Below are 26,204 nucleotides of genomic sequence, written 5' to 3' on the forward strand. Positions count from 1 at the left end.
AACTAGGAGCCAATACACAGAAGTTAAGGGTTTAAAATTTTAAAAAAAAAAGTAGATAGGCAAAGAAAAAGCATCAATAAAACATTTTTCAATGTTCAGAAGAAAACCAAAAAGTTTTTAAAGGCACTGACAAATGAGAGTTTTGTTAATACCTTGTTAAATTATATATATATATATATATGCATATATATGGGGGGGAAATGTTATTTACACATATATGGGGGGGGTGGAATGGAGAAGCTAAAACACTATTTATTGGACTCTGAACTGATACAACCATTTTGGACAACAATCTGGAATTTGCTCAGAAATATCTCTATCAGGTTTATTTTCTAAGGGACTAAGGAAAATGGAAAAGAAACTATATATTCTAAAATATTTATAACAGCTCTTTGTGGCAGCAAATAACTGGAAATTGAAGAGATGTCCATCAGTTGGGGAATGGCTATCCAAGTTGTGGTATATGATGGTGACAGAATACTACTGCACCATAAGAAATGACAAACAGGTCAAATTTGGAGTAAACGTGTAAAGACTGACATGAAATTATGAAGAGTGAACCGAGCAGAACCAAGAGAACATTGTATACAGCAACAGAAAGGTGGCTTGAAAAATGACTTGTGTATTTATACTTCCAGAAAAAGAACTGATAAATAAAAATAAGACATAGTTTTACCTATTCATACATCTTTTTGTCAAATGATGCCTTCTCTAAAGGAGGAGGGAAGGGAGAGAGTTAACCGGGGATTTAAATATAACAAACGAATTAATTAAAATTTTAAAACTTCTAACAATTCGAACTATTCAAAAGCGGAATGTTACCTCTGAAATCAGTGAGAGGTCTTCAAACACCTGTGAGATGACTGCCTATTGCAGTTGTGACAGAAATGATGTTTCTTTGACCCTAGAACTAAAAAGCTTCTAAGGTTGTCTGAAGCTGGCTCCCTACACCTTCAGGAAATTCTCTTCTTTGAGGGGTGTGTTCACTCTCCATGTGTCTAAGATCCTCAAAGGGGAAAAGGAAAGAAAAAAAAAAAACCTGAGGAGAAAGGGAAAGATGAAGCCCTCAACCAACATGGCGTCTCTAACGTCATTTGCCCTTCCTTTATCGCCAATAGAATTGTGGTTTGCAAGCCAGAACCCATTACGTTGACCAATTAGGTAATGCATGATGCAAGGAAGGTGATTAGAGCGAATGCCGCAAAGTGGTGTGGAGGTGGTGCTGGGACAGCTGTCACAAGAGGTGACCAGGATGGTTTTGGGTGAGTTTGAGTGGGGAAAAAGGGAGCATCTGGGACCTGGAGGGGAGAGCATCCTTTGCTAGAATCGGAATCTTATGATGAGGCCATGTTCAGGAAATTGGGGAGAGTAATAACCCTTGCTCATTCATTTAATATTTGCACCTACTGTGTGTAAGAATCAGTGAGCTGTATAAAGATAAATGAATTTTATAGTCCTTAAGGGACTATAATAAATAATAAATCACTTTAAAATTTGTAAAGCACTTTGCATGTATAATCCTCTGAGAACCTCACCACACAGCCTTGGTGAGATAAGTGCCATTATTACCTTAATTTTATAGGTCAGGAAACTGAAGCTCTTGAGATTTGCCCTGGTTATCCTGTAATCCATGTCCCTTTTGTTCCAAAACCAGGAAAAAAATATTTCTATAGAAGTACACAACTAAGGAGACTGTAGTAAGTGTCCCCAAAGTGGTACATGCTAAATGCTGGGGAAAATGAGAAGGCAGCCCTGCGCTCTTCATTTAAAGGGTGTAAGAACAGGGCCAGAAAAAGAAAACTGTGCCGGTTCTGGAGGTGATGGGGCTGCTGTGACGCAGGAGTTGTCTATCCTTTCTCCCTTTCTCCTGAGCGTGACAGTGCTGTAGTTTGGAAGATGTCGTTTGGAAGATGAAGTTTGGAAGATGATCTTAGCACATGCATGGCACGGAATAAGCAATTGACACGCTTTATTTTGTCACTTTCAGTTTTGTTTTTTAATTAGTTGCATTTATACTTGTTCTTACTTTGTAACAAAGTAAAACAATGACTTCATTTGAAAGGGAATGCAAACATTTTATATATGTAGCATGCTCCACCTTTCTATAAAAAAATGAACAGAAATCGATTATCTTTCCCTTCCACACTACCCATTTGGGGAAAAGAAAGACAAGAAAAAGTAAATTTCTGGTGACAAATTTTTAACAATCTTTGTTTATTGACTTGTGCGAGGGAGGAGCTGAAGAAGTGATCTTACTTTCCAGCCTTTAAAGGCAAAGACCTTTCGGTATTTGGGCTTTTTTGATTTTGTTTTAATGTTCGTGTTTTTATCTTTTGATGTGGCTCGCTCTCTCTCAACCTCTAGCGGGGTTGCTTGTGCATAAGAGAAACTCATTATTTCCATTCATTCAACTAGAACGTGTTAGGCGACTTGCTGCTTTTGCAGCTGGCCTTGTCCGCTGAGGTCTGTTTCAGTTCCTAGGATCTTGGTTGATTGGCTGGGCCTAGGGGCGATTCTCTCTTCTGCGGAGGAAGGGCGGGGCATCCACCGCAATTCGTGAACTAGGCTATCGGGATGCCCCGACCCCCTTTCCCCTAGTTTCCCAGGAAGGCTTAGTTTTTTCAGTTTCACTCAGCTATCTCCAGAAGACTATGTGGCGGTGAACTGGGAGCGCTTACTGAAAGGGGTCTACAACCTGGATGGGGGGGATGGGAGGGATTAGAGGATTGGGAGAGGGCGGGGCTCCGTTTCTGAGTTCCGGAATTCCCGGAAGTGACCTTTTCCCTGAGCTAACATGGCAGCTTTGGCTTCGGTTGCCATCACCTCTTGTCCAATGGAGCTGGGCTTCAGAGATGAATCACTAGGTGGCCGGGGCGGTGCCAATCTGATGCAACACATGGGAACGGAGATTATCCGGGAAGGAATAATCTCTGTTGCACGCTGTGGGTTGGGTTCGAGACTGGGCTGAAATGGCTCTAGAGGTGACCCACGCGGTGGCCGGGCTTGGGCTGGGTGAGTGCGGTGCCCGGGAGGAGTGGGGATACCATTCTAGGTCTCTGGGGAAGCCGGGCCGGCCCTAACACCTGTTTTCCCGGGACCCTGGGGATCTGGCGGGACTCAAAAGAGGGCTGGGGGTAGGTGGGCGTAATCCAACCTTAGGCCTGAAGGCAACTGCTGGCCCCGAAAGGAATCGGGCCTTGGCCACTCACTGCTGCATGCTCGGGGTCACTTTGATGCACCGCACCTCCCTCCCCCATACCTTCTCTAAGAACCCCCACCCCATTCCCAAGGAGAAATAGGTAATAATTGAAAACTAATTCATCCTGGGCCTCCGGGTGAATTCGTGATCAGTAGTTGAAATTTATTAGTCTTAGTGAGGTTTTTGTCTTTATAACATGGTCACATTTGTACCTGAAATGTATTTTGGGTCAGTGAGTGTACTCCTTTATGTTGTTGGTTGGCTTTAGGATTTAAACTTGGAAAGAATTGCAAAGAAGTTCTTGTTCAGTGCACATGATCTTAACTTTTTTGGTCTCATGGACACGTCTGGTCCATGGATCCCTTCTCAGAATAACTTTTTTTTAACGCATATAGCAAAATACATAAAATTGCAAAGGAAACCAGTTATTGAAGTACAGTGATCAAGATATAAAAAATAAACCAATTATATTGAAATAGTTATCAGGATGAAAAAGAGCAATTTCATGAACCTCAGGTTAAGAATCCTTGATCTAATACCCTGTTTTATTTTTTTCCCCTATTTTTCAATTAACAGGAATTTTAACTGATTTCCCTCACTCCCCCTGCCTCTTTAAAAGAAAAAAAAAAGAAAGAAAAGGAAAGCCCTTGTAACAAATATGCAGTCAAGCAAAACTGGTTTGTTCCATGTCCAAAAGTGTTATGTCTCATTCTACATTTATAGTCCATAACTTCTTTGTTAGGAGATGGGTAGCCTGGTTCATCATCTGTCCTCTGAAGTCATGGTTTTATCATTGCACTGATTTGAATTCCTAAGTCATTCAAGGTTGTTTGTCTATACAATATACAATAAAATATTTTTCTAGTTTGTTTCCCCTCTCTGTATATCAATTCAGACAATTCTTCTTAAATTCCCCTGAATATTTCTCAGTAATACTTCATTGAGTTAATATATAGTGGGTATTTTTTTAGTCATTTCCCAATTGATAGGTACCCCTTTGGTTTCCGTTTCTTTAAATGTTTCTCATTTTAAAGATTTGGGAGGGATTCCTAGAAAGGTTGTCACTTGTCAGTGACTTTAAATCAGAGAACTTGTAAGGAACAAATTGTCAGAATTTGAACCCAAGACCTTTGATTCCACATCCAATATTCTTCCCACTACATCAGGATGCAGGTAATATTGAAATATAAAGATTTTGTTAAAGAGGAGTGGTTTGAGGTAGTTATCATTGTAAATATTGTGCCTTTTCCCAATTAGTACTGTACTTATAAATGACAGCATATCTATTAAATTCATAAAGACGAAAGAGGATAATATAGTTGGAATAAGTACTTCATATCTGAAAGAACCATTGACAAGACAATTCTTTTCTCTTTTTTTAATTAACAGCAGAACTTTATGTCTCAGATCGAGAGGGAAGTGATGCAACTGGTGATGGAACAAAAGATAAACCTTTTAAAACAGGTTTAAAGGTATACTTTCTTTTCTCACTTAAAGTTGAATGATAGGGGCAACTAGGTGTCTCAGTGGACTGTGAGCCAGGTCTAGAGACAGGAGGTTCTAGGTTCAAATCTGGCCTCATACACTTCCTAGCTGTGTGACCCTGGACAAGTCACTTAACCCCCATTGCCTAGGCCTTACTACTCTTCTACCTTAGAACTCATACATAGTATTGATTCTAAGATGGAAGGTAAGGGTTTAAAAAAAAAAAAAGTTGAGTGATACCTGACACAATATTACAGTGGAAAGAAGAAGTGGACTGGACTTGAAGTCAGGAGAGTCCTGGATTCAGATCCTACCTCCAGCACTTGGCTGGTTGCATGACCTTTGTCAAATGTCTTAATCTCTCAAAACCTCAATTTCACAAGGTCTTTTTCAGAATCAAATGAATCAAAAGCTCTTCATGCTTTCTGTAAACTTGTTTCACCTTCCATTACTTCTTTTTTTTCCCTCTCTCTTTAAAGTTTGCATTACCTATAATCTGCTACTTTTTGATAAACTTTTTGGATGTAGCAATCCCTGAAAAGAGGACATATGTAATTATAAATTAATAATAACAATGACAACTCACAAGTTCACAAATAAACTTTGAAACAATCCTATGAAGTAATTTTGAAAGTATTAAGTTTGCAGTTCCCATTTTGCCATTACCAGTTTTTGATGTAATCTTGAGGTCTTATGCCAATTACTTTTTTTTTTTTTTAACCTTTACCTTCTGTCTTAGAATCAGTAATATGTGCTGCTTCCAAGACAGAAGAGCAGTAAGGACTAGGCAATTGGGGTTAAATGACTTGCCCAAGGTCACACAACTAGGAAGTATCTAAGGACAGTTTTGAACTCGGGACCTCCCATCTCTAGGCCTTTGAGCCATTAAGCCACCTAGCTGCCCCCTTCAATTACTCTTAAATCTGATTTTTAAAAAAGACTTAATGTATTATTGATTAAAGCGTAAAGGAATCTTAAAAGACATCTAGACTAATCTCATTTTTACAAATGAGAAGACTGAGTCTCAGAAGTTAAATGATTTGTGCATACTTATGCAACTTATTGGGGCAGCTAAGTTGTGAAGTGGATAGAATGCCTGCTCTAAAGTCAGATGGCCTCAGATGCTTAGTAACTGTGTGATTCTGGGCAGGAGGAGCTTAGACAAACAGGGTTAAGTGTTTTTCCTAGGGCTACACAGCTAATAAATGTCTGAGACTGGATTTAAACTCAGGAAGATGAGTTTTCCTGACTTTTGGCCAGGCATTCTATCCATTGTGCTGCCTAGCTATTTGGGGGGGGGAAATCATTAAAGTTAAATATTTTTTCCACACTGTTAGTATTTGGTCATTTAGTTAACGCCTCAATGCCCTTGTGAATATATCACCTGCAACATAAATCTTCTCTCTCATATATATATATACACATATGCGTGTGTATGTGTGTGTGTGTGTATAGTCTTACTGCATTGCTTATCTCTGTTCACTTACTTTAGTGCTATTTTTACTCTCTTTAATCATTTCAAGTTTTCTGATGTAAGGCCCAAATGTGATGGTTTCACCATCTTGATGAGAGAAATTAGTCAATCAGCAAGCATTTCTTCAGCACATTCTATGCCAGCCTCCAGGCAAGCTACTAGGAAGGAAAGTTCAAAGAAAATGATCCATATTTACAAGGAGATTAAATTTTAATGGGAGATCACAGTTGAAATAGTTTTTGCAAATCTTGCTTTTTTTTGTTTGTAGTCCTATTTCTGTTTTTTCCTCAAATGCCTTGGCATGTATTTGCTTAATAGGACATCTTACCAAGTTTTCCTTAGACTAATTTAACCCTCTGCTGTTTCTCTTTACTTTATGAGAGTATATTACTCATAATCATTTATCATCTTTCTTTTTGAGTTCTTACAGATGAATTTATCTCTAAACCTGGCATTGTCTCTCTACATTTGCCAAGTGAGTCAGATGTTTTCTGACCAAGATACTCTCTGGACTCATTTGGTCTTGTAATAAATATTTTAAATTAGTTTAACTTTTGGATAAAATTATAATAGTGTTTATAGCATTTTGTCAGTCATTTCCTGGTTTAAATTTTCAGTAGCTTTAGATAACTCAGGGTTAAATCACTTCCATTGTACAGCATTTTCTTTATAATTGTTCTTGTTTATCAACTCTAAGACAGAATTACAGAAAGGAGTAAGCAGTTGGGGTTAAGTGACTTGCCCAGGGTCAAATAGCTAAGAAGTTTTTGAGGCCAAATCTGAACCCAAGTCTTTTCAATTCCAGTCTTGGTGCTCTATCAACTCTGCTAACTAGTTGCCCCTTTCTCATATATTTCTCTTCATCCTTATCTCTTCCTACCTTTGAATTTAACTCACCAAAAGTCAAATTAAATGTTGATTTGATTTGGAGTGTCTTACCAAGTTCTTCATTAAATTTCTCTACCACTCTATCTCTAGCAACTGATACTGTTATATAACTTGGTAATTATTTTAATGTTGGTCTTTTTTGTAAATAGTTCTCCTTGGTACTGCAATATGTTGTGCCCAATATCCCATGAAATCATATTTCTTATAGTTTGGGGATATACAATAAAAGCCATTTTGCCACCTCAGCCCCTTTCTTTCTGTCTCCAAGTACCTTTAAGCCATCTTGCAATGTCCTTCTTTCCTGTTTTTATTTATAGTAAAGATGTCAGAATTGAGAGGATTCAACTCTTTTAGTAATCACATTAATTATTGGAAAAAATACTTCATTCAGAATACCAGCAGTCAAATTAAAGTGAATTGACTATGTGATTCTAAGCATCTGCTGCCCCTTTTCCCTCCACTCTTATCACTGTAACTACTGAAAAGGAAGAGTGCCAATCAGGACCTAAGGCCATTTTGTATTTTTTCATAATTTTTTGAGTTGCCACCGCCAAAATAGTTTCGTCACAAGGTGGTCACCTTACTGCTGACATACCCCAAACTGATGGTTTTCAAGAAAATCTCAACTTCAGGGATTTCTTCTATCCCAGTAGAACAGCTTCACCTTTTAAGTGTCTCATTAGTGAGAAGAGTTGAGTTCTCATGTAATATACCTAGTACAGAAATTATGTAGAGCAAGCACTCCTCAAACCACCTAGAATTGATTCGATAGATTCCTGTCATAGTAGCTTTTCTAATTGTGCCAATTAGTGGTCTCTTTCAAGGCTTTATGTGCATTCCAGACTAAAAAGAGAGTGTTGGCTTTATTTAAAACTCGCATCTCCTAAGTGGTATGGACAGTTAGCTGCTAGTCAGATCTGGGTAAGTCGTGTCAGAGAACTTTAGCCATAATGTACATTATAATCTAGCCATAATGCTCTGCTTTTAAAATTACCTCTTTATAACCTCTTACTTCCCAGAGCTCCCAATGCTCTGAGACATTATATTTGTCTGATGGACACGACTTAAGACTAGGCCTGACTTAGCATCTGAGTGTCCTTACTATCTAAGAGAGGCAAGCAGGTCTTAATTGGATAAGGCCAACACTGAATTTTTAGGCTGCCATCTGCATAAAGACTATTAGAAAAAGCACTGTCCTTAGAACAGGAGCTTATTGATTCCTTCCCAAACCATTTCCCTGAAGGATTGAAAAGAATTTCCAGGAGACAGAGAATTTAGCTAGAATTAAACACATATTAGGTGCAAAACATTGTACTAGATGCCAATGATAAAGAAAAAAACCAAAGCAATCTTGGCCCCCAAGGATAGAAATTAGACCTGTGATTTTATTGGTACAAATGAAGAAAATCCCTGTAACAACATAGGTTGGCATCTAATCTGCAAATTAGAGTCTTAGAGAGTTGCCTAGAGCACTAAATAGATAAATGACTTACTCAAAATCATATACTCAGGAGGTGTCAGAAACAAGACTTCTTGGCTCTAAGGCCAGTTCTCTATCCATTATACCACACTCTGTGCTTTCCAAAGTATATACATTTATTTTAAGATAGAGAATAATGGAAGCAAAGGAGAGATCCCTGATCAAAGTTTTTGGGGAATAATAGGGAACAAATTCACTTTGACCTGGAGGTATACAGAAGGGTAGGTGGAACATTTGGCACCTAAGCTTAGCCTTGGAGGAGGAAAAGAGATAGAAAAATAAAGATTAGGGAGAGCCTGAAGAGGTTGTTTCACTTCCTGGGAATAACCTGGGCATGGAGGTGATATATTGAGAGAAGAACTCATAGTCCTGCTTGATTGAAACATGGTTGTATAGGAGTGCCAGATGGGGGGCAGGTAGTGTGAAATATGCCTGGAAAAGGAGCAGCTAGATAAGTCTGGGCCTAGCTGTTTGATCCTGGATAAGTCACTTACCCCCAATTGCTCTGGAACCAATACTTAGTATTTATTCTAAGACAAAAGGTAAGGGTTAAAACTTGAAAATGAAAGGGAGAGAAAGACAGAGAGAGAATATGAGATGAATGACTGGAAATGTCATCCATGCTTTAGAAAGGTTATTTTGAAAGCTTTATGAATGCAAGATTGTTAAAAGGAGAACAATTAAAAGAGTCACACTCCAAGTGAGTACAATAAGGGTCTGAACCAAAGTTGCGTGGCAGCTGAGGGTCAGAGGAATGGAGGGAAAAGATGTTTTGGATCTTTGGAACTTGGGACCTGATTAGATATAATAACAGGGAAAGAAAAAAGAAATCAAAGATAACCCCAAGGTTTCAAACTTAATGGTCATTTTTGAACTTACAATTTTTAGAAGGAAGGCTCTTAATATTTCTTGATTAAATTAAGCAGTTATTTAAGAGTTTTCACAAATAATAAAATCTGTCTTCCAGGTAGTTGAGGTTGCTGGTTGAAGCATCTTTTAGAAAATGAGATGTTTATGTAGTTCTTAATAGGGAGGCAGTATGGTAGAGCAGAAAGAGTGCTGACAGGAATCCTCAGGGTTTTAATCCTGTGAGTCCATTGTCATTTAACCTTTATGAGCCAGAAGTTGTTGGTTTTTTTTCCTGGAATACTAATAACCATAGTATAGGGCTGTTTTTAGAATAAATAGAGATGATATAAATAACAGTTTGCAACTTTAACAGTTTGTAAATCTTTAAACTTCTATATAAAAATCAACTGGTATCAATTCTATAAACATGTCATGAATATTATTTCTAATATGATAGACCTCTCTTCTTTTTTTAAGGCTTTGATGACAGCAGGAAAGGAGCCATTTCCTACCATTTATGTGGATTCACAAAAAGAAAATGAGGTTGAGTATTTTAACATTCTGTCAAGTTTTTTCTTTTTAAAAAATTAGACTCCTAATGGACCTTCAAAATGTGCTTGTGCTTGTGCTTGTTTATCTACTTTTTAGAGATGGGACGTTATTTCCAAATCACAGCTGAAGAACATTAAAAAAATATGGCACAGGGAACGAATGAAGAATGAATCCCGAGAGCAAAAAGAGGTAAATAAAAAATGGGATGTCTTTCTTTCTGAAGCTTGGCAGTTAGAAGCTGTTTTCTAACAAGATGCTTTGTCTTTAACATTAGGCAGAAGACAATTTAAGAAGAGAAAGAAACCTAGAAGAAGCAAAGAAAATTACCATTAAACAGGATCCAAGTCTTCCAGAGGCAAAATGTGTAAGCAAAGTCAGATTGTTTCAAGTCTTTGGGGATCAGAAACACAAAGCTTCTTGTGCAACAAATGAATTTTTGTATGTTGAGTATCTTGAAGGGAAATGTAATTGATGAATATATTCCTTTTTAACTGTTTTCTTCATTGGCTTTTTAAATATGGGAGGAGATAGGTTTTTGAGTTAAAAAATAATTTTATCATTTAATAACCAGCATGCCTGATTTTGGAGGTGCACAGAATCAAATTGCTTTGATTCTTTTGATTCCTTCATTTCTGCTCTACTTATAGTGAAACAGCCCTCTCCAAGACTGCTAATGACCTCATTATTACTAAATCCAAAGACCTCTTTTCAATCGATTCTGAGTTCTGTAGAAAGCAAATAAGCTTATTTAGCTAGAACATAAGAGTATGTGAAGGGGGGGTAATTTAAAAAAAAAAATCCTAAACCTGGATAGGTGGGATGGAACCCTGATTATGGGGGCTTTAAATGCCTGACTTAGGAGTTGGCAGTTTGTCTAAGAAGCAGTAGGAAGCCACTGAAAATTTTTGATTAGGAATATCTTTGTGGTGATGTAAAGAATGAATTGGAGAGTAGATACCCAGGAGACAGATTGACCAATAAGGAGGCTATAGCAGTGGTTGTTGTAAGAAGTCACAAGGATTTGGGGGAGGTGAGGAAGGGGGGGAATTTGTGATTGCCTACAAGGGAATGGATGAGAGAGATGTTGGAGAGGTAGAAGTGACAACTCAGCAGCTGGTGGGAGATTTGGAGTGCTGGGAAGGGAACAAATCTAGGGTGATTCTGAGGTGGGAATCTCACATGAACCAGTATCTAGACAGAAGATAATGAGTTTCATTTTGAATATGTCGATTTTGAGGTTCTGATGGGACATCTGGGTGGGGAGGAGTATTTCTCACCTCTTTTCCGATCCCTTCTGTTCGACCTAAACAATTATAATAGCCTCCTATTGTTCTGGTCTCTTTCTCTCTCCTTTCATCCTTAAGACATTCAGCCAAGTTATCTTCTTATATGTTGTTTGATCATATTCTCCACCTAAAATTCTTCACTGGCTTTTTTCATTGCTTACTGAATGTTATTCCGGCATTCAAGGCTAGCCATATTGTAGCCATATTATTCCCCTACCATACTCTTATATTACAAACAAATTGGATTACCTACACACTTGTGTTATTGTTCTTGATTCTTTTTCTGTATCTTTATTCATGCCATGATCTATACCTGGAGTGAAATTCTGTTCAACCTTTTCTTCCACTCTAATCTCTTTCTGTTGAAATCATTCCCTTTTTTAAAGGTCATATATTTTTCTTTAAAAAAATTTTTCAATTACATGTAGAAACAATTTTTGACCATTGGTTTCTGACATTTTGCTATTCAGATTCTCTTCCTCCCTACCCCCATTCCTGAAAAAGTAAATAATCTGATATAGGTTATATCAGTGTTTTTATATAATCATATTTCCCATATTGTGACTAAAGATATATACCACACTTAAAATAAAAAACTCATGAAAGAAATAATGGCCTACTTTGATCTGCAGTCAAATTCTAAACAGTTCCTTCTTTGGTTGTGTATAACATTTAAAAAAAAAATTATTGCATCCCTTGAGGTTATCTTGGAACCTTGTCTTGCTGATGATATTTTAGTCCTTCACAATTTATCATCATACAATATTTCTGTTTCTGTATATTCTATTCTCCTGGTTCTACTCATTTCACTTTGCATCAATTTAAATAAGTCTTTCCAGGTTTTTCAGAACTCAACCTGTTCATCATTTCTTTTGGCACAGTGGTTTTCTGTTACAACCATATACTACAGCTTGTTCAGCCATTTCCCAGTTGATGGACACTTCCTCAGTTTCCAGTTCTTTGCAAGGCCATATCTTTTTCGTGAAGATTTCTCTGAGTATTCCATCTTCCTAAGCTGAAAGTGATCTTTTCCCTGCTGAAATTTTTATAGAATTTATTCTCCCTTGTATTATAGCTAATTGCATATGAAACTTTTTCCTTATGTTCTTTGAAAACTGAAATATGTTTTATTTCATCTTGGTGTTCCTGTTCCCTAGCACCTTCCCTTTCACACAGTGGGTATCTTATGGAATTTCATTGAATTACTCTGTGCTTGTTATATAATAGATTTTAACATAGTGGGCTGAAGGAATGTGTGTAACTAAGTAGTTTTCTTTTAATTTTTTTCTTGTTAGCAATTGAAGCATCTCTACCCACTCACCTCCTTAGTCCACCCCCCCCCATTTTTTCCTTGCCTTTTCATAAATTAAGAATCTCATATCTTTGTATACACTTTACCTCTACCATCTCCCCTATTGACAATCCTTGTACATAAGGTTCTAGCTGCCTAGTTGCTCATTTCCGTGTCTTGGAATCTATTTGTCATAATAATTAGCTCAGTGATATCAAAGAAAAAGTGCTATTCTGACCAAGGATTAATATTTTTGGTGCTTCATTAAACAAGTTCCTCTCTTATAATTTCAGGGAAGAAAAGTAATACTGAAACATTTTTAATATTTAGTCAATACAGAGAGGCCAGGGAAGAAACTTACATGTTTTAGGGATCTCTTGCAAATATGATCCATGTGACTAAAATTCCCAGATGGCTTTGATTTTGTTCCTTATTCTGGATTAGAAATCAAGAGAGCTAACTTGCAGTCTTACTTTTGCCACAAATAACTTTCTAAATTTTTTTTTAATTCTTTTTTTTTAAACCCTTACTTTCTATCTTGGAATCAATACTGCATATTGATTCCAAGGTTAAGTGACTTGCCCAGGGTCACACAGCTGGGAAGTGTCTGAGGTCAAATTTGAACCCAGGACCTCCCATCTCTAAGTCTGGTTCTCAATCCACTGAGTCACCCAGCTGCCCCCAATAACTTTAATCAATATTTTTTATCTTTTTCAGCTCTCAGTTTCTTCATCTGTAAAATAGGGATACTTGTTTTGTCTTCCTTTTTGCTGGTCTTAGAAGGATTGTAATGTGTTTCAACTTTATAGACTGAATTTCTGTGTTGTCATTTTCTTTGCTCTTTTCCACCCTCTCTCCCTTTTCTATCTATTTCTCTCTACTTTAATGAAATAGTTTTGAATATCATTTCTATTTTCTGACATCCCAGTAATTCTTGGATTTTATATTGCTTGTGGATTTTGTGATTCCATGGTTTGAATTGTTTGGTGGAAATTTGGGTTGTTATAAATTATGCATTTTCGTAATAAATTATAATTCTTTCTTGATAGGTAAAGATTTGTGCTTTAGAAGCACATCGAGGCCAACGTGTGAAGGTGTTTGGTTGGGTCCACAGGTTACGTAGGCAAGGTAAGTTGGAATACCTTGGCTTTTTAAAATTTTAAATCTTTGTACAAGGCTTATATCAGAGTAAAGAACATCTCAAAATTAACTTATGAACAATAGTAATAAACCTAGTACAGTGAGCTTTAGCTTGTCCCTTGTTACAAAAGGGTGTGATCTTGGACAAATTATAACTTCACTAAGCTTCAGTGTCCTCACCTGCAAAATGAGAAGGTTGGACTAGGTCAGGGGGTGTTTACGTGGAGTCCAGAGATAAATGCCTATTTTTTAAAATTGGACAACTATTTTAATATAATGGAATTTCCTTGTAAGCTTATATATTTTGCTCATTTAAAAACCTTATTCTGAGAAGGGATCTAGGCTTTCCTAGGCTGCATGATGCAAAAAAAGGTTATAATCTCCTGGACTAAAAGGTGGCCAAGTTCCCTTCCATTTGTAGAATTCTTTAAAATTGGCTTGATGTGTAACCTGAACCACATTTGCCTTCATTTATGAATCTGCCAGCTGTGAATGATAATTCTGACCTATTTAATCATACTTAATTACGAGTTTAATTTTGTTTTTAATAAGTATCACATAACATAAAAGATGTAAAAATGCTTTGAAAACATTGAAAACACTAATGTAAATGCAGTATGATGATATAGAAATGAATGGTTATTTATCCAAATGAAAGATGGGGAAAGTATGGTGACTCAGAAAGACCTGGGTTTATAAACTGCTACATAAAAAATGAACTATAAAGGTCTTAATAACATCTCTAAGGGAAAAAATTACTTTTCTTTTTTGTTTTTAGGGAAGAATTTAATGTTTCTTATATTAAGAGATGGTACAGGATATCTTCAATGTGTCTTGTCAGATGAACTGGTAATTTTTTTTATTCAATTTTTTATTAGCATAGAAAGAAATCTTAACAGTTATTTTAATCCTCTACTCGACCACTTACAATTTGCATTTTATGACTTTCAAGGTGATCTGTAGATTATTTTCTCTTTTATAAAAAATTACCTATCTTTAAAATATCTAACATTTTGTGTGGCAACTAGGGAAAGAATAGCTTTCAGCTTTTTAGAAAATTTTTTAAAAACCTACAAACTTGGAAGGAAAAGTTGAATTACACTTTGTTAAGAAATTGTTTCGGATTTATGAGAAAGAAAACTAGCCACATTCAGAGGAAGAACTGTGGGAGTAAAAACACAGAAGAAAAATAACTGCTTGAACACATGGGCTGATGGGGATATTACTGGGGATGTAGATGCTAAACGATAACTCTAGTCCAACTATCAATAGTATGGAATTAGGTCTTAATCAATGATACATGTAAAACCCAGTGGAATTGTGCATCGGCTACAAGGGGTTGGGGGAGAGGGAAAGAACATGAAATATGTAACTATGGGAAAATATTCAAAATAAAAATAAAGAAATTATTTTGAATAATGGGTGAAGTATCAGTTTTCCCTAAAAGCAGGGGTCGGCAACCTTTTTGGTCATGAGCGCCATAAACGCCACATTTTTTAAAATGTAATTTCATGAGAACCGTACAGTGCTCACAGTGCGCTCCTGTAACAGTGCCGGAAAAAAAATTGACTTTATGGCTCCTGCAGAAAGAGCCATATGTTGCCGACCCCTGCCTTAAAGAAAGGTTAATTATTCTCATTATTGGGTTTTTTTAGTACTTTAATTTTCCCAATTACACACAATAACAACTTTCAACATACAGTCTCTGAAATTACAAGATACAAATTGTCCCCCCCCCACCTTGGCAATGATAAGCAATTTGATCTGGGTTATGCATGTATTATCATGCAAAACTTCCATATTTGGCCATTGTTGTAAGAGAATACTCATATAAGACTAAAACCCAAAATAAAAATACAGAGCATTCCAACTCCAACAATTTCTCTGGAGGTGGATGGCATTCTTTTTCATAAATCCTTAAGAATTGTCCTGGATCACTAGATCATTACTGAGTGTAGCTGTCTTTCACAGTTTGATCATTGTACAATATTGTGGTTACTGTGTACAGTGTTCTCCTGGTTCTGCTTATTTTATTCTGTTCATGTAGATCTTTTCAGCTTTTCTGAAATCATCCTGCTCATTATTTCTTATAGCACAATAGTATTCCATCATCATATACCACAGTTTGTTCATCCATTCCCCAACTGGTGGATATTCCCACAATTTCCAATTCTTTGCCAACACAAAGAGCTGCTATAAATATTTTTGAACAAGTAGGACCTTTCTCCTTTTTTATAATCTCTTTGGAATACAGATCTAGTAGGTATTACTGGATTACAGGTTATGCACAATTTTATTGCCTTTTGGGCATAGTTCCAAATTGCCTTCCAGAATGGTTGGATCAGTTCACAACTTCACCAACAATGTATTAGTGTCCCAGTACTGCCATTTCCCCTCCAACATTTATCATTTTCCTTTACTGTCGTATTGGCCAGTTTGATAGCTGTGAGGCAGTACTTCAGAGTTGTTTTAATTTGCATTTCCCTAATTAAAAGGGATTTATAACATTTTTTAATTCTCATTATTTAAGATATTGTACTGTTGCTTTTGCATGTGAATTTAAGTACTCTAATTTGTCACAGTTTCTAGTCATATACATCCTCACATCGTTCCGATAATATAGATGCGACTCCACTCCATTTCCTCTAAAACAATAAACCATTTCTCTTAACATGAAAAATTTTTGCCTAACATTAAGAGTTAAGACACTGGCTGTTTTGTTCTGAATTTGAAAGAATTAGATTTGTTCCATAGAAAAGTAAATTGTTCATAAATAATACCTCTATATTCTTTATATGGTTATCTAGTTAAGTATGAGTAGAAGAATCTACTAAAAATGACTTTTCTTTTATAGTGTCAGTGTTACAATGGAGTGGTTTTGTCTACAGAAAGTAGTGTTGCAGTGTATGGAACACTCAATCTTACACCTGAAGGCAAGCAGGTAAGTGTGGAATTATTTATTGAAAACACCTTAAATAATTTTTAATTTAAAAAAACCTTCAAATATAATGATTAGATTTTAGTGTTTATTTTATAGTTAGACACATTAACAGCATTTAATTAGTTGACAATTGATAGAATAAAGCTTTTGGTGAGGGGAAAAAAATGTGGTTGATCAGCCACCAGAGGGAGCTCAGAGTCATAGATATTGGCAAGAAATATTTGAGAGAAGCAATTACATTTGTGTGGAAGATTGAATTTAAGGCATTAACATTTCTTTGCCAGGAGTATGATTGAAAAACAGTGGGCATTAGGATTTTTGTCCCAGTAACTATTTTCTTGCCTAATCATCTACACATTCACTTCCTTATTCCTTGTTCAGCTACTTTATAAAAGGGAGCACTTGCTTCTCTTAATGATTAGTAGGGGACTGATTTTTCATCATTTGTTTTGCATTGCAAACTATTTAAATATCTACATTTAAATTGTCTTTTCCAATTTTGTTGAATTTTAATGATTTTTTAAAACTATTATCCACAATGTGAAATGTTGTATGTAATCATCCTCAGAGTCAGGAAATCTTGACTTCAAATCACTGTCACATCTTGGCTTTTTGACCATGGAAAAGTCAGATGACTCTAAGACTATACGTTTAAAAAGAACATTGATAAAGGGGCAGCTAGGTGACTTGGTGGATTGAGAGCCAAGCCCAGAGACAGGAGGTTCTACATTCAAATATGACCTCAGACAAGTCCTAACTAACTATGTGACCCTTGGCAAGTCATTTAACCCCCATTGCTTATCCCTTACACTTGGAACAGATACTTGGTATTGATTTGGAGACAGAAGGTAAGAGTTTAAAAAAAAAGAAAGAAAGAAAGAACCTTGAATAGAGGGCATTACCTTTCTGGGAATTCCCCTTACTTCTGAAGTTGCAGGTTTGGGTCAACACCTTAATGAAAAATTTCCAAAATATTCACTAATAACCTAAATTAGGATTGTTGAATGGTCCAACATCTGTTTTGTTTTATAATTCTTTTCATTCTTTCCACCCCTGTATTCAAAATACACTTAAGGCACCAGGAGGCCATGAATTAAGCTGTGACTATTGGGAATTGATTGGCTTGGCCCCTGCTGGAGGAGCTGATAATCTGATAAATGAAGAGTCTGATGTAGATGTTCAGCTTAACAATAGGCATATGATGATCCGAGGAGAGAACATGTCCAAAATATTGAAAGTGCGTTCAGTAGTCACCGGATGCTTTAGAGATCACTTTTTTGATAGGGGATACTATGAAGTAAGTATAATATGCTTTTCTGTTGCATAAACTTCTGTTCTTAGAACATTTCAAGCTAGTTGTCATTTTAAATGGTTTTTTCAATGTCCGTTTTGCCTTTTTTTTTTTTTTTAACAGATCACTCCTCCAACATTAGTACAAACACAGGTGGAAGGTGGTTCCACACTTTTCAAACTTGACTATTTTGGAGAAGATGCATTTTTAACTCAGTCATCACAGCTATATTTGGAAACTTGTCTCCCAGCTTTAGGAGATGTCTTTTGTATTGCTCAATCATACAGAGCAGAACAGTCCAGGACACGAAGACACCTAGCAGAGTATGGGAATGCCATTTTCTTCTTTTTTATCTTTTCACAGGGAAAGGATTTTGCATGATATCTTTGTAGCGAGGCTAATATATAAAGGTTTATAATTTTAAATGGGAAATTTATGAAATTTTACTTACGATAGGAAAACATCAATTATGATACTCAGAGGTAGAATAGAAATGTATCCATTTGTTCACTATGACTTTATTCTCTAAGTTTTATAAAGAATAAGCAAGAGAAACAGGTAGACAGCATAGTGGTTATAGTGTTGATCTTTGGAGTTAGGAGGGCTTGGTTTTTAATCTGGCCTCAGATTCATCCTAGCTTTGTGACCCTGGACAAGTCACTTAACCCTGACTGCCTAGCCCTTTCTGGTCTTCTGGCTTAGAATTAATACTAAGATAGGAAGTAAGGGTTTTAAAAGAAGCAGCAGCAAGAAATTGCTTAGTTTAAGAAATCACAATATTAGAATTGAATAGTATGGTCACTGCTATTGAGATGTTACCTTCCTAGACAGTTTTCCATTAAAATTCCTTGGGTTAGAGAAAAATTTAAGTCAAAAGCCTAGTGGCCATGAAATCCTCTGGTGTCATCTTTTTCCTCAGATACACTCACATTGAAGCTGAGTGCCCTTTCCTGACTTTTGATGATCTCCTAAACCGTTTGGAAGACTTGGTTTGTGATGTAGTAGACAGGATCTTGAAATCACCTGCAGCAAGCTTATTATATGACCTCAATCCGGTATGCATTCTAGTGAAAGTAAATACTCAAAATTCTTTGTGTAGTAAATGTGTTTTGTGACATCTTATGTAGATAGATTGTTATGAGCTCAAACAGTTAAAGAATGAAATATTTTTAAGAACAAAAGGTAAAATTTTTTTGTGATAATTTGGTTTATATGAGTGTTCTTGAAATTTTATCCATCATGTATTTACCTGTTAGGTATTTATAACTGTTCTGTGAGCTATTAAATGTTTTAGAATTGTGGTGTGTGGGTTTTTTTTTTTAATAGCTTTAAGCAGTGCACAGATGCTACCTTTGCAGTTCTTCACATCTTTTAGCAATAGATTTACAACATCATTTTAAACCTAGATAATACCTGGAGACCTTCAGTAGTACTATTTGTCATTAGTAGGAAATCCTTACCCCTTTTTTTAGAATACATAGATGAATGTTACCAGCAAACTTGTAACAAGAGGCTCTTGTCAGTTTGCTTAACATGTTGACAACTGATTCTAGATTATTAGGAACCAACATGCCTTAATGGCTAATATCGAACTTCCCTAACTGCTCTGACTTGCTATCTTTGAACCAAGTAGCCTAGTTGGCTGGAGCATTAGACCAATTAGATTTGCTCAGAGGAAGGAACTTTTCCTTTGGCACAGATGGTCTCTGAGAGATGCACTTTTGTTCAGAATAAATCCACCTCTTTAGAACTCTGCTTTCATCCTTCATAAAATGAGTTGACCATTTAGGATCTCTGAAGTTCCTTCCTACATTAATGATCTTTGGCTGGGAACAATGGTTTTAGAAATTATTTTAAAATACTATGTGTTTTGTTTTTTCATTATAGACCTTCACCCCCCCCAAAAGACCTTTCAAACGGATGAACTATTCAGATGCTATTGTGTGGTTAAAGGAACATGATGTAAAGAAAGAGGATGGTACCTATTATGAATTTGGAGAGGTAAGAAATACTTTCCAGTCTCAAAACATCAGTGAATGAGAAGCATCTGCCTGGCTTTATCTTTTAAATTTTTTATCAGTGCTTCTGTCTTCTTTGTTCTTTTCTTCCTTTACATCAGCAGTATTTCCCTAGGACTTGATTCAGCCACTACCCATGATTCTCTGGGCTAAATGTAATAGCATTTGACCAATGTTCTTGTTTATTCGTTTCCTGAATTGTGAGGAAGAAAGAATAGGGTAGCTGCTGAACATGCAATGTGATGAGATGGTTATGAATAAGAGGCAAGAAATAGTAAGGACTTTTAAAATGAAAAGCCTGAGGAGGGGAGAAGAGATCAAATGGGGGAAGTGTCTGAGTCCCAGTGTCATGATTTTATCTAGAATCAGTCCTGGTCATATTGCTTAACATCATACCTTAAAGTTACTACCCCTACTCTGGCACCCTCCTCATCTAGCTTCATTTCTGCTCCTCACTTATCATCTTTAAAATAATTTATCTTTTAAGTTTACCAGGTGGTACATAAAAAGCCCCTGTTGTGTAGGGTTGACTTTTAAAATTTAATTTTTGAAATGCTCTCTTTATTATATTCTAGTTACAAATTTACACATAAGTTTTCCATGGTTCCATGATTCATTTTCTCTTCTTCCCCTCTTCTCTCCCGCCTCCTGGAGTTGACAAACAATTCCACTGGGTTATACATGTATTATCACCCAAAACCTGTTTCCATATTATTTATTTTTATAAGTAGGGTTGACTGTTTTAGATGAGATTTAATACTGTGTTTCATATCAACATCTAAATGACCTGACAGTTTCTTGTTGATTGTTAATCAAGGGTTAGCGGGGAAAGCTAAAAGTTCTAATGATTATATCACATATGCAGTATCATATATACATGGTAGTAACTGTTCTGCCAAGTCTTTACCAACATTAGCTACAGTTTCTTATTACAATTTGAATGTTTATATATCATGCACTGAAATACATATTCACATAACACAAAAGGATATATGTGAAAACTGATTAACATGTTTTATTATCATGTTTTTTTAGCCAGTTGTCTCATGTGTACTTTGTGCTTGTAAATATGCCACTTTGGATTACATGCTTTTTGGATGCCTCTTATTGCCAGCCAAAATGATACAAGTAAAGAGATGCAAATAACCATAAATGTTTACAGGTGCTTGTTTTTAATAATACACTTTCATATAAAGCAGTGATGTCCTGAGACCTTCACTGATTACTTAAGGCTCATGAAACTAATGAAACACTTTTACTTCAAAGCCAGATAAATTGGTCAACTCAATAATAACTGATATATCCATCCTCACTGGTTCCTAGTTTCTTGTCATATCGGGTTATATATATATAAACATACATATGAACATTTTTTTTCCTATTTCCCTGACTTCAGCAATATAGTGTCTGAATTCCTTTATAAATCGGGGAGGCAGATGTCTTCTTATTGTTTGATCAACTACTTCTTGAAGAATTTTGGAATATGTTAAAATTGCTTGCTTTGCAAGTGAGACTAACCCTTCCCTACTTTTTGTGACTTAGTATGTTGCATCAGTAGGACAAAGGCCTGGTGCAGAGGGAGAGAGCTCCTGGTGTCTTGTTGCATTTCTAGTTGTAAATGTTAATGAAGTCTTGTTTAACCTCAGGATATCCCAGAAGCCCCTGAGAGACTGATGACAGACACCATTAATGAACCAATCTTGCTGTGTCGATTTCCTGTAGAGATCAAGTCCTTCTATATGCAGCGATGTCCTGAGGATTCCCAGCTTACTGAATCTGTCAGTTGGTGATTCAAGTAGTATTAAGAGCCTTCTTTTTTAAAGGGGTGGGGACCACTATTTGGAATGCTATATAGCTTATTGTTTAAAACCACAAATATTTTATTCCCAACGTGAAATGATAAAATTGTTTCTGAAATTGTTTTTCTTAGCCATGGGGAAGTGATTTGTTTAATTTTAGGCCAGGAATGATCAAAATTAGCTTTAGAGGTGCTTTTTTTTTTTTAAACCCTTACCTTCCATCTTGGAGTCAATACTGTGTATTGGCTCCAAGGCAGAAGAGTGGTAAGGGTAGGCAATGGGGGTCAAGTGACTTGCCCAGGGTCACACAGCTGGGAAGTGTCTGAGGTCAGATTTGAACCTAGGACCTCCCATCTCTAGGCCTGACTCATTTCACTGAGCTACCCAGCTGCCCCCCTTTAGAGGTGCTTCTTAGGGGAATGTAGTTCTCGTTTTCATTTAAACTATAGATTAATACCAACTTTTTTTTAATTGTTAAGAAAATAATTTTAGTTTGCTTGCCTGGTAGCAGTAGACTTATGCAACTTCTTGTCCTTGGGGGTTTTTCTAGGTAGATGTGTTGATGCCAAATGTTGGTGAGATTGTGGGAGGTTCCATGCGTATCTGGGATAGTGAAGAACTGCTAAAGGGATATAAAAGAGAAGGCATTGATTCTACTCCCTACTACTGGTACACTGACCAGGTAGGTACACTTTTTAAAATTGTTTTATTTTTGTATCTTTTAACAAGAGTTCAGCGTAGCAAATTTATTTGATAGTTACCACAACTTGGTCAGCTTCCTTTTTTTTGGTCATATTTTATAAAATTGAACTTAGTGAAAGGTTTTATGTTTAGCTTAGGCATTTTCTACTTTCTAATTTATGATTTAGTATCTCTGTTATTGATGATGGCAAAGTGTTACCTCATATTTGAGCTTTGTTGGAATCATCAGGCTAGAAGTTACTTTTTTGATGAGGATAATTTACTTCCCCAAAATTACTGAAACCATTAGATTGGGATTTTTAAGATAGTTCACAAAGCCTTCATCTTTCTGTCGGTGGGCCTATTACATTCTTTCTCAATCTCTATAAAAATAATTCTTAATCTCTTACCTCTCTCTTCACAACAACTTTATGAGCTCCAGATAAAAACTTTTAGCTGCTTCTCTATCTATTCCTAGATTTCCTTCTGGCACCTCAACAACTTTTAAATTCTATTCTTCATCTTTGCCTGCAAAACTCACTGCTTTTCTGGACTTTGCTGTTTTTCTTAGTGTCACCTCTATACTTCTAACCCTAACTCCTCTGCATTCTTAAGACCTCAGAGTCATCTTCTGATTCCTCCTATTCTCCTGGCTGTTAATTCTATCTTTGCAAGTATCTATTGCATCTGTCCTCTTTTTGCCATTTCCAATATGACTCTACTCCGGGTCAGATCTTTGTTACTTCTCCCAAGACTAATTTAATGGCCTTGTAATTGTTTTATGTGCCTCTACCCTTCCCTTCTAAATGAACTTTCACACCACTCCTGGATTAATTTTAATGCATAAGGTTCTGACCAAATCACTGCATTCCTAAAAATTACCATTGGCTTCCTGTCATCCAAAAGACAAGGGCTAAGCCCTTTTATAACCTAGTTCCAGTTTATCTTTGTCTTTCTTCCATCTTCATCCAGCCAAATGAGACTTAGCTTCTTGAACACTTAAACTGTGCTTACCAGGTAGAACATGAAATGCCTCTGTTATATAGGGTTACATCATGCAGTATCCCATGCCTAGAATGGTCGTCATCTTTCCCTCATTTCCAAATATTTGAAATTCTAGCTATTCTTTTCCCTTTTTTAAAAACCCTTACCTTCAGTCCTAGCAACAACTTTAGGACAGAAGGGCAAGGGCTAGGCAAACCAGGTTAAATGACTTGTCCAGGGTCCCACAGCTAAGGAAGTGTCTGAGGTCAGTTTTGAAGCCAGATCCTCCTGACTCAGGCCTGGCACTCTATCCACTGAGCCACCTAGCTGCCCCTCCAGCTGTTCTTTAAAGCACATTTCAAATGCTACTTCTTCCATTGAAAACTCCCTGTTCTAAACCAGAAGTGAGCTTTCCTTCATGAACAGTCATAATCTCTGTAGAACAAACATAAGATTTGGAGTTATAGTTGGATTTGAGTCCAGGCCCAGTAATTTTCCAGCTGAATTATCTTGGACAAGTATTTCATTTCTCTGGGCTTTAGTTCCTCATCTCTACAATGAGATCCCTTCTAGCTCTAAATTCATGATCTTACATTCTTTTATGTACTTATAAAATACTGTGTTACAGCAATTTGTGCATATGTCTTCTCTACTAAATTAAAAGTTTTTTTTGAACATAGGTGCATGTCTTGGCTTTGTATCTCCTTCAGCACCTGACAATGTCTGTCTTTCACTTAGTCTTTATGAACATTTGCTATTTGTTGAATAAGATGAAATTAGAAAATTAACATTTAACTTTTTTCTTTTTTCTTTCTTTTTTTTAAATTTGTTTTTTTGACAGAGAAAATATGGTACATGCCCTCATGGAGGATATGGCTTGGGCTTGGAACGATTCTTAACTTGGATTTTGAACAGATACCACATCCGAGATGTGTGCCTGTACCCACGCTTCGTACAGCGCTGTAAGCCCTAACTGTCCAATGAATGACAGTAATAGGGAAGGGTATAGATGGCTTAATGAAAAAACATGACTGTCCATAAGGAAATGATCCATTTATTTTTTTGTCCCATTAGATTGTCACTGCTTCTGTGGTCTATTCTCATTGCCCTAAAATGGTCATAATTATTTGGGATATCCCAAAACCTCAAGTGATATTTATGTTGTCATTTTTAGAAAAATAATTGCCACAATTTACAAAATACAATTTACAAAAATTATTGTATTAGGAGAGAGATATTGTGGCATATTAGTATGCAGTTACTAATGTATTTCAGCCCTGATTATGGACTGTACAGGACCGTGTGTCTCATATACCATTTACCACTGACACCTGGTATTTCTATTTTATCCTAGTAACTTGAAGGTTTTTTTATATATTTTTTTTCTTTGCTACTGAAATTCTATGTTTTGTGATTTATGGCATCTTATTCTTTCAGTGGGTTAAGAACCAAAAGCTTGGAATAAAATTGATATCTAATTAGATTAACTAGATTGCTTTAATATAAATGTCATTCAGCTGTAGATACTGAAATAAAATGAGTCATTTTCTTCAGCTATGTATCCCCTTTATTATTGTCAGATAAGCATTCCAGAGTTTACATGCATTTAAACAATTTTATGTACTACAGAAATGAAAATATTTGCAGGATTTATCAAATTGTTTAGTAGAGGTCAAAAGGGAGAAAACAGTATGAACGCTATTTTGGGGATAGTTAAACAATTGGCAGGGTTTCTGTTCTTTTGTTCTGCTGAAGAGTCAGGCTGCTTCTCTTCTGGCATTTCCATAAATCATATGGAATAAATGAGTTCCCAAAGAATCTGAAGCCAGGATAGCAATATAGTAATTAACAATTAATAGAAATAGTTGCTTGAACTTTCTCATTATGTCTTGGATTCTAATCTGGGCCATCTTCTTCATTCACAGTGTACTTATTACTTCAGTTCAAATTTGGTCAATTAAAAATGCATGTCATATACACTCAGTTAACTGTAATCTTGGAAATCAATAAATGGCAACCCAGAGAAATATTTTGCTTGGATAGTTTTGTTTTTTTACACCTGAAAATCTCTTGCATTACCAGTATGCTGCTTGCATTTTGCTATTTTTCCCAAAGATGTCTTACATTTAATTTAGAGTATTAAAATGACAATATTGGCATTATTGGGAAAGGATAAATACCTAAAATGATGTGCTTCTAATTGCTTCTTTTTGTTATATGAATTGATTTAGATCTAATTTGTTGGTGTGATTTAGATACTAATTAAGCTTTATTTAATTTTGCAACTAAAAATAAAATTACTTGTGATGTTTTTGTAGTTCAAGAATTGAGATACTTTTTTAAACTTTTGTCTTGTATCTTGGTATCAATTCTAAAATAGAAGAGTGGCAAGGCTAGGCAATTGGTAGGTCACTTTTTGAGGGTCACACATCTAGGAAGTGAGAGGCCAAATTTGAAGCCAGATTCTCCTAACTCCAGGCCTGCTGCTGCTCTATCCACTGTGCTACCTTGCTGCCACAAGAATAGAAATACTTGTAATGATATAAATAACTTCTAGTGGATATTACTTTATTAGGGAATTCGTTTGAGTAATATTTAACTTGAAGAAGTGAGACCCAAATAGTGGATGTATACTTATGTTTTGGGTTTCATGAATCTAGCACAATATAAATAAGTGCTTAATAAATGTTTATTGAATTGAATTTAATGAATGAAACGAAAACAGAATTCGAATAACAGTCATGACATAATGGTTATGCTGGAGTCAGCAATACCCAATCCCATTCTGGAGTATTGTAACTAGGGCATGAATATAGGAAATAACAGGTCAGTGGCGAAGAGAGTTT

The 26,204-nt window shown here is 36.1% G+C and overlaps 1 protein-coding gene across 3 annotated transcripts; it reads left to right on the plus strand.

The window, feature by feature from the left end:
- The first annotated feature begins 1,195 nt into the window (after positions 1 to 1,195).
- On the plus strand, positions 1,196 to 24,845 carry NARS1 (asparaginyl-tRNA synthetase 1). Of its 3 annotated transcripts, none has more exons than XM_044657798.1 (15): positions 1,196 to 1,262; positions 4,589 to 4,671; positions 9,853 to 9,918; positions 10,024 to 10,116; positions 10,202 to 10,291; positions 13,554 to 13,632; positions 14,423 to 14,493; positions 16,499 to 16,585; positions 17,661 to 17,882; positions 18,000 to 18,199; positions 18,796 to 18,931; positions 19,764 to 19,877; positions 21,541 to 21,672; positions 22,244 to 22,375; positions 24,200 to 24,845. In XM_044657798.1, the coding sequence occupies exons 1-15, from the start codon at positions 1,196 to 1,198 to the stop codon at positions 24,329 to 24,331; spliced, it is 1,704 nt and encodes a 567-aa protein (XP_044513733.1). In that variant the 3' UTR covers positions 24,332 to 24,845. The 3 variants fall into 3 exon arrangements, with proteins under 3 accessions (XP_044513733.1, XP_044513734.1, XP_044513735.1); XM_044657799.1 differs by lacking the exon at positions 1,196 to 1,262 and adding an exon at positions 2,908 to 3,012; XM_044657800.1 differs by lacking the exon at positions 1,196 to 1,262 and adding an exon at positions 2,908 to 3,012 and having other exon boundaries at positions 4,592 to 4,671.
- The last annotated feature ends 1,359 nt before the right edge of the window (positions 24,846 to 26,204 follow it).

This window comes from Gracilinanus agilis, chromosome 1 (genome assembly GCF_016433145.1).
Source record: "Gracilinanus agilis isolate LMUSP501 chromosome 1, AgileGrace, whole genome shotgun sequence".
In the NCBI taxonomy this organism is placed as follows: Eukaryota; Metazoa; Chordata; class Mammalia; order Didelphimorphia; family Didelphidae; genus Gracilinanus; species Gracilinanus agilis.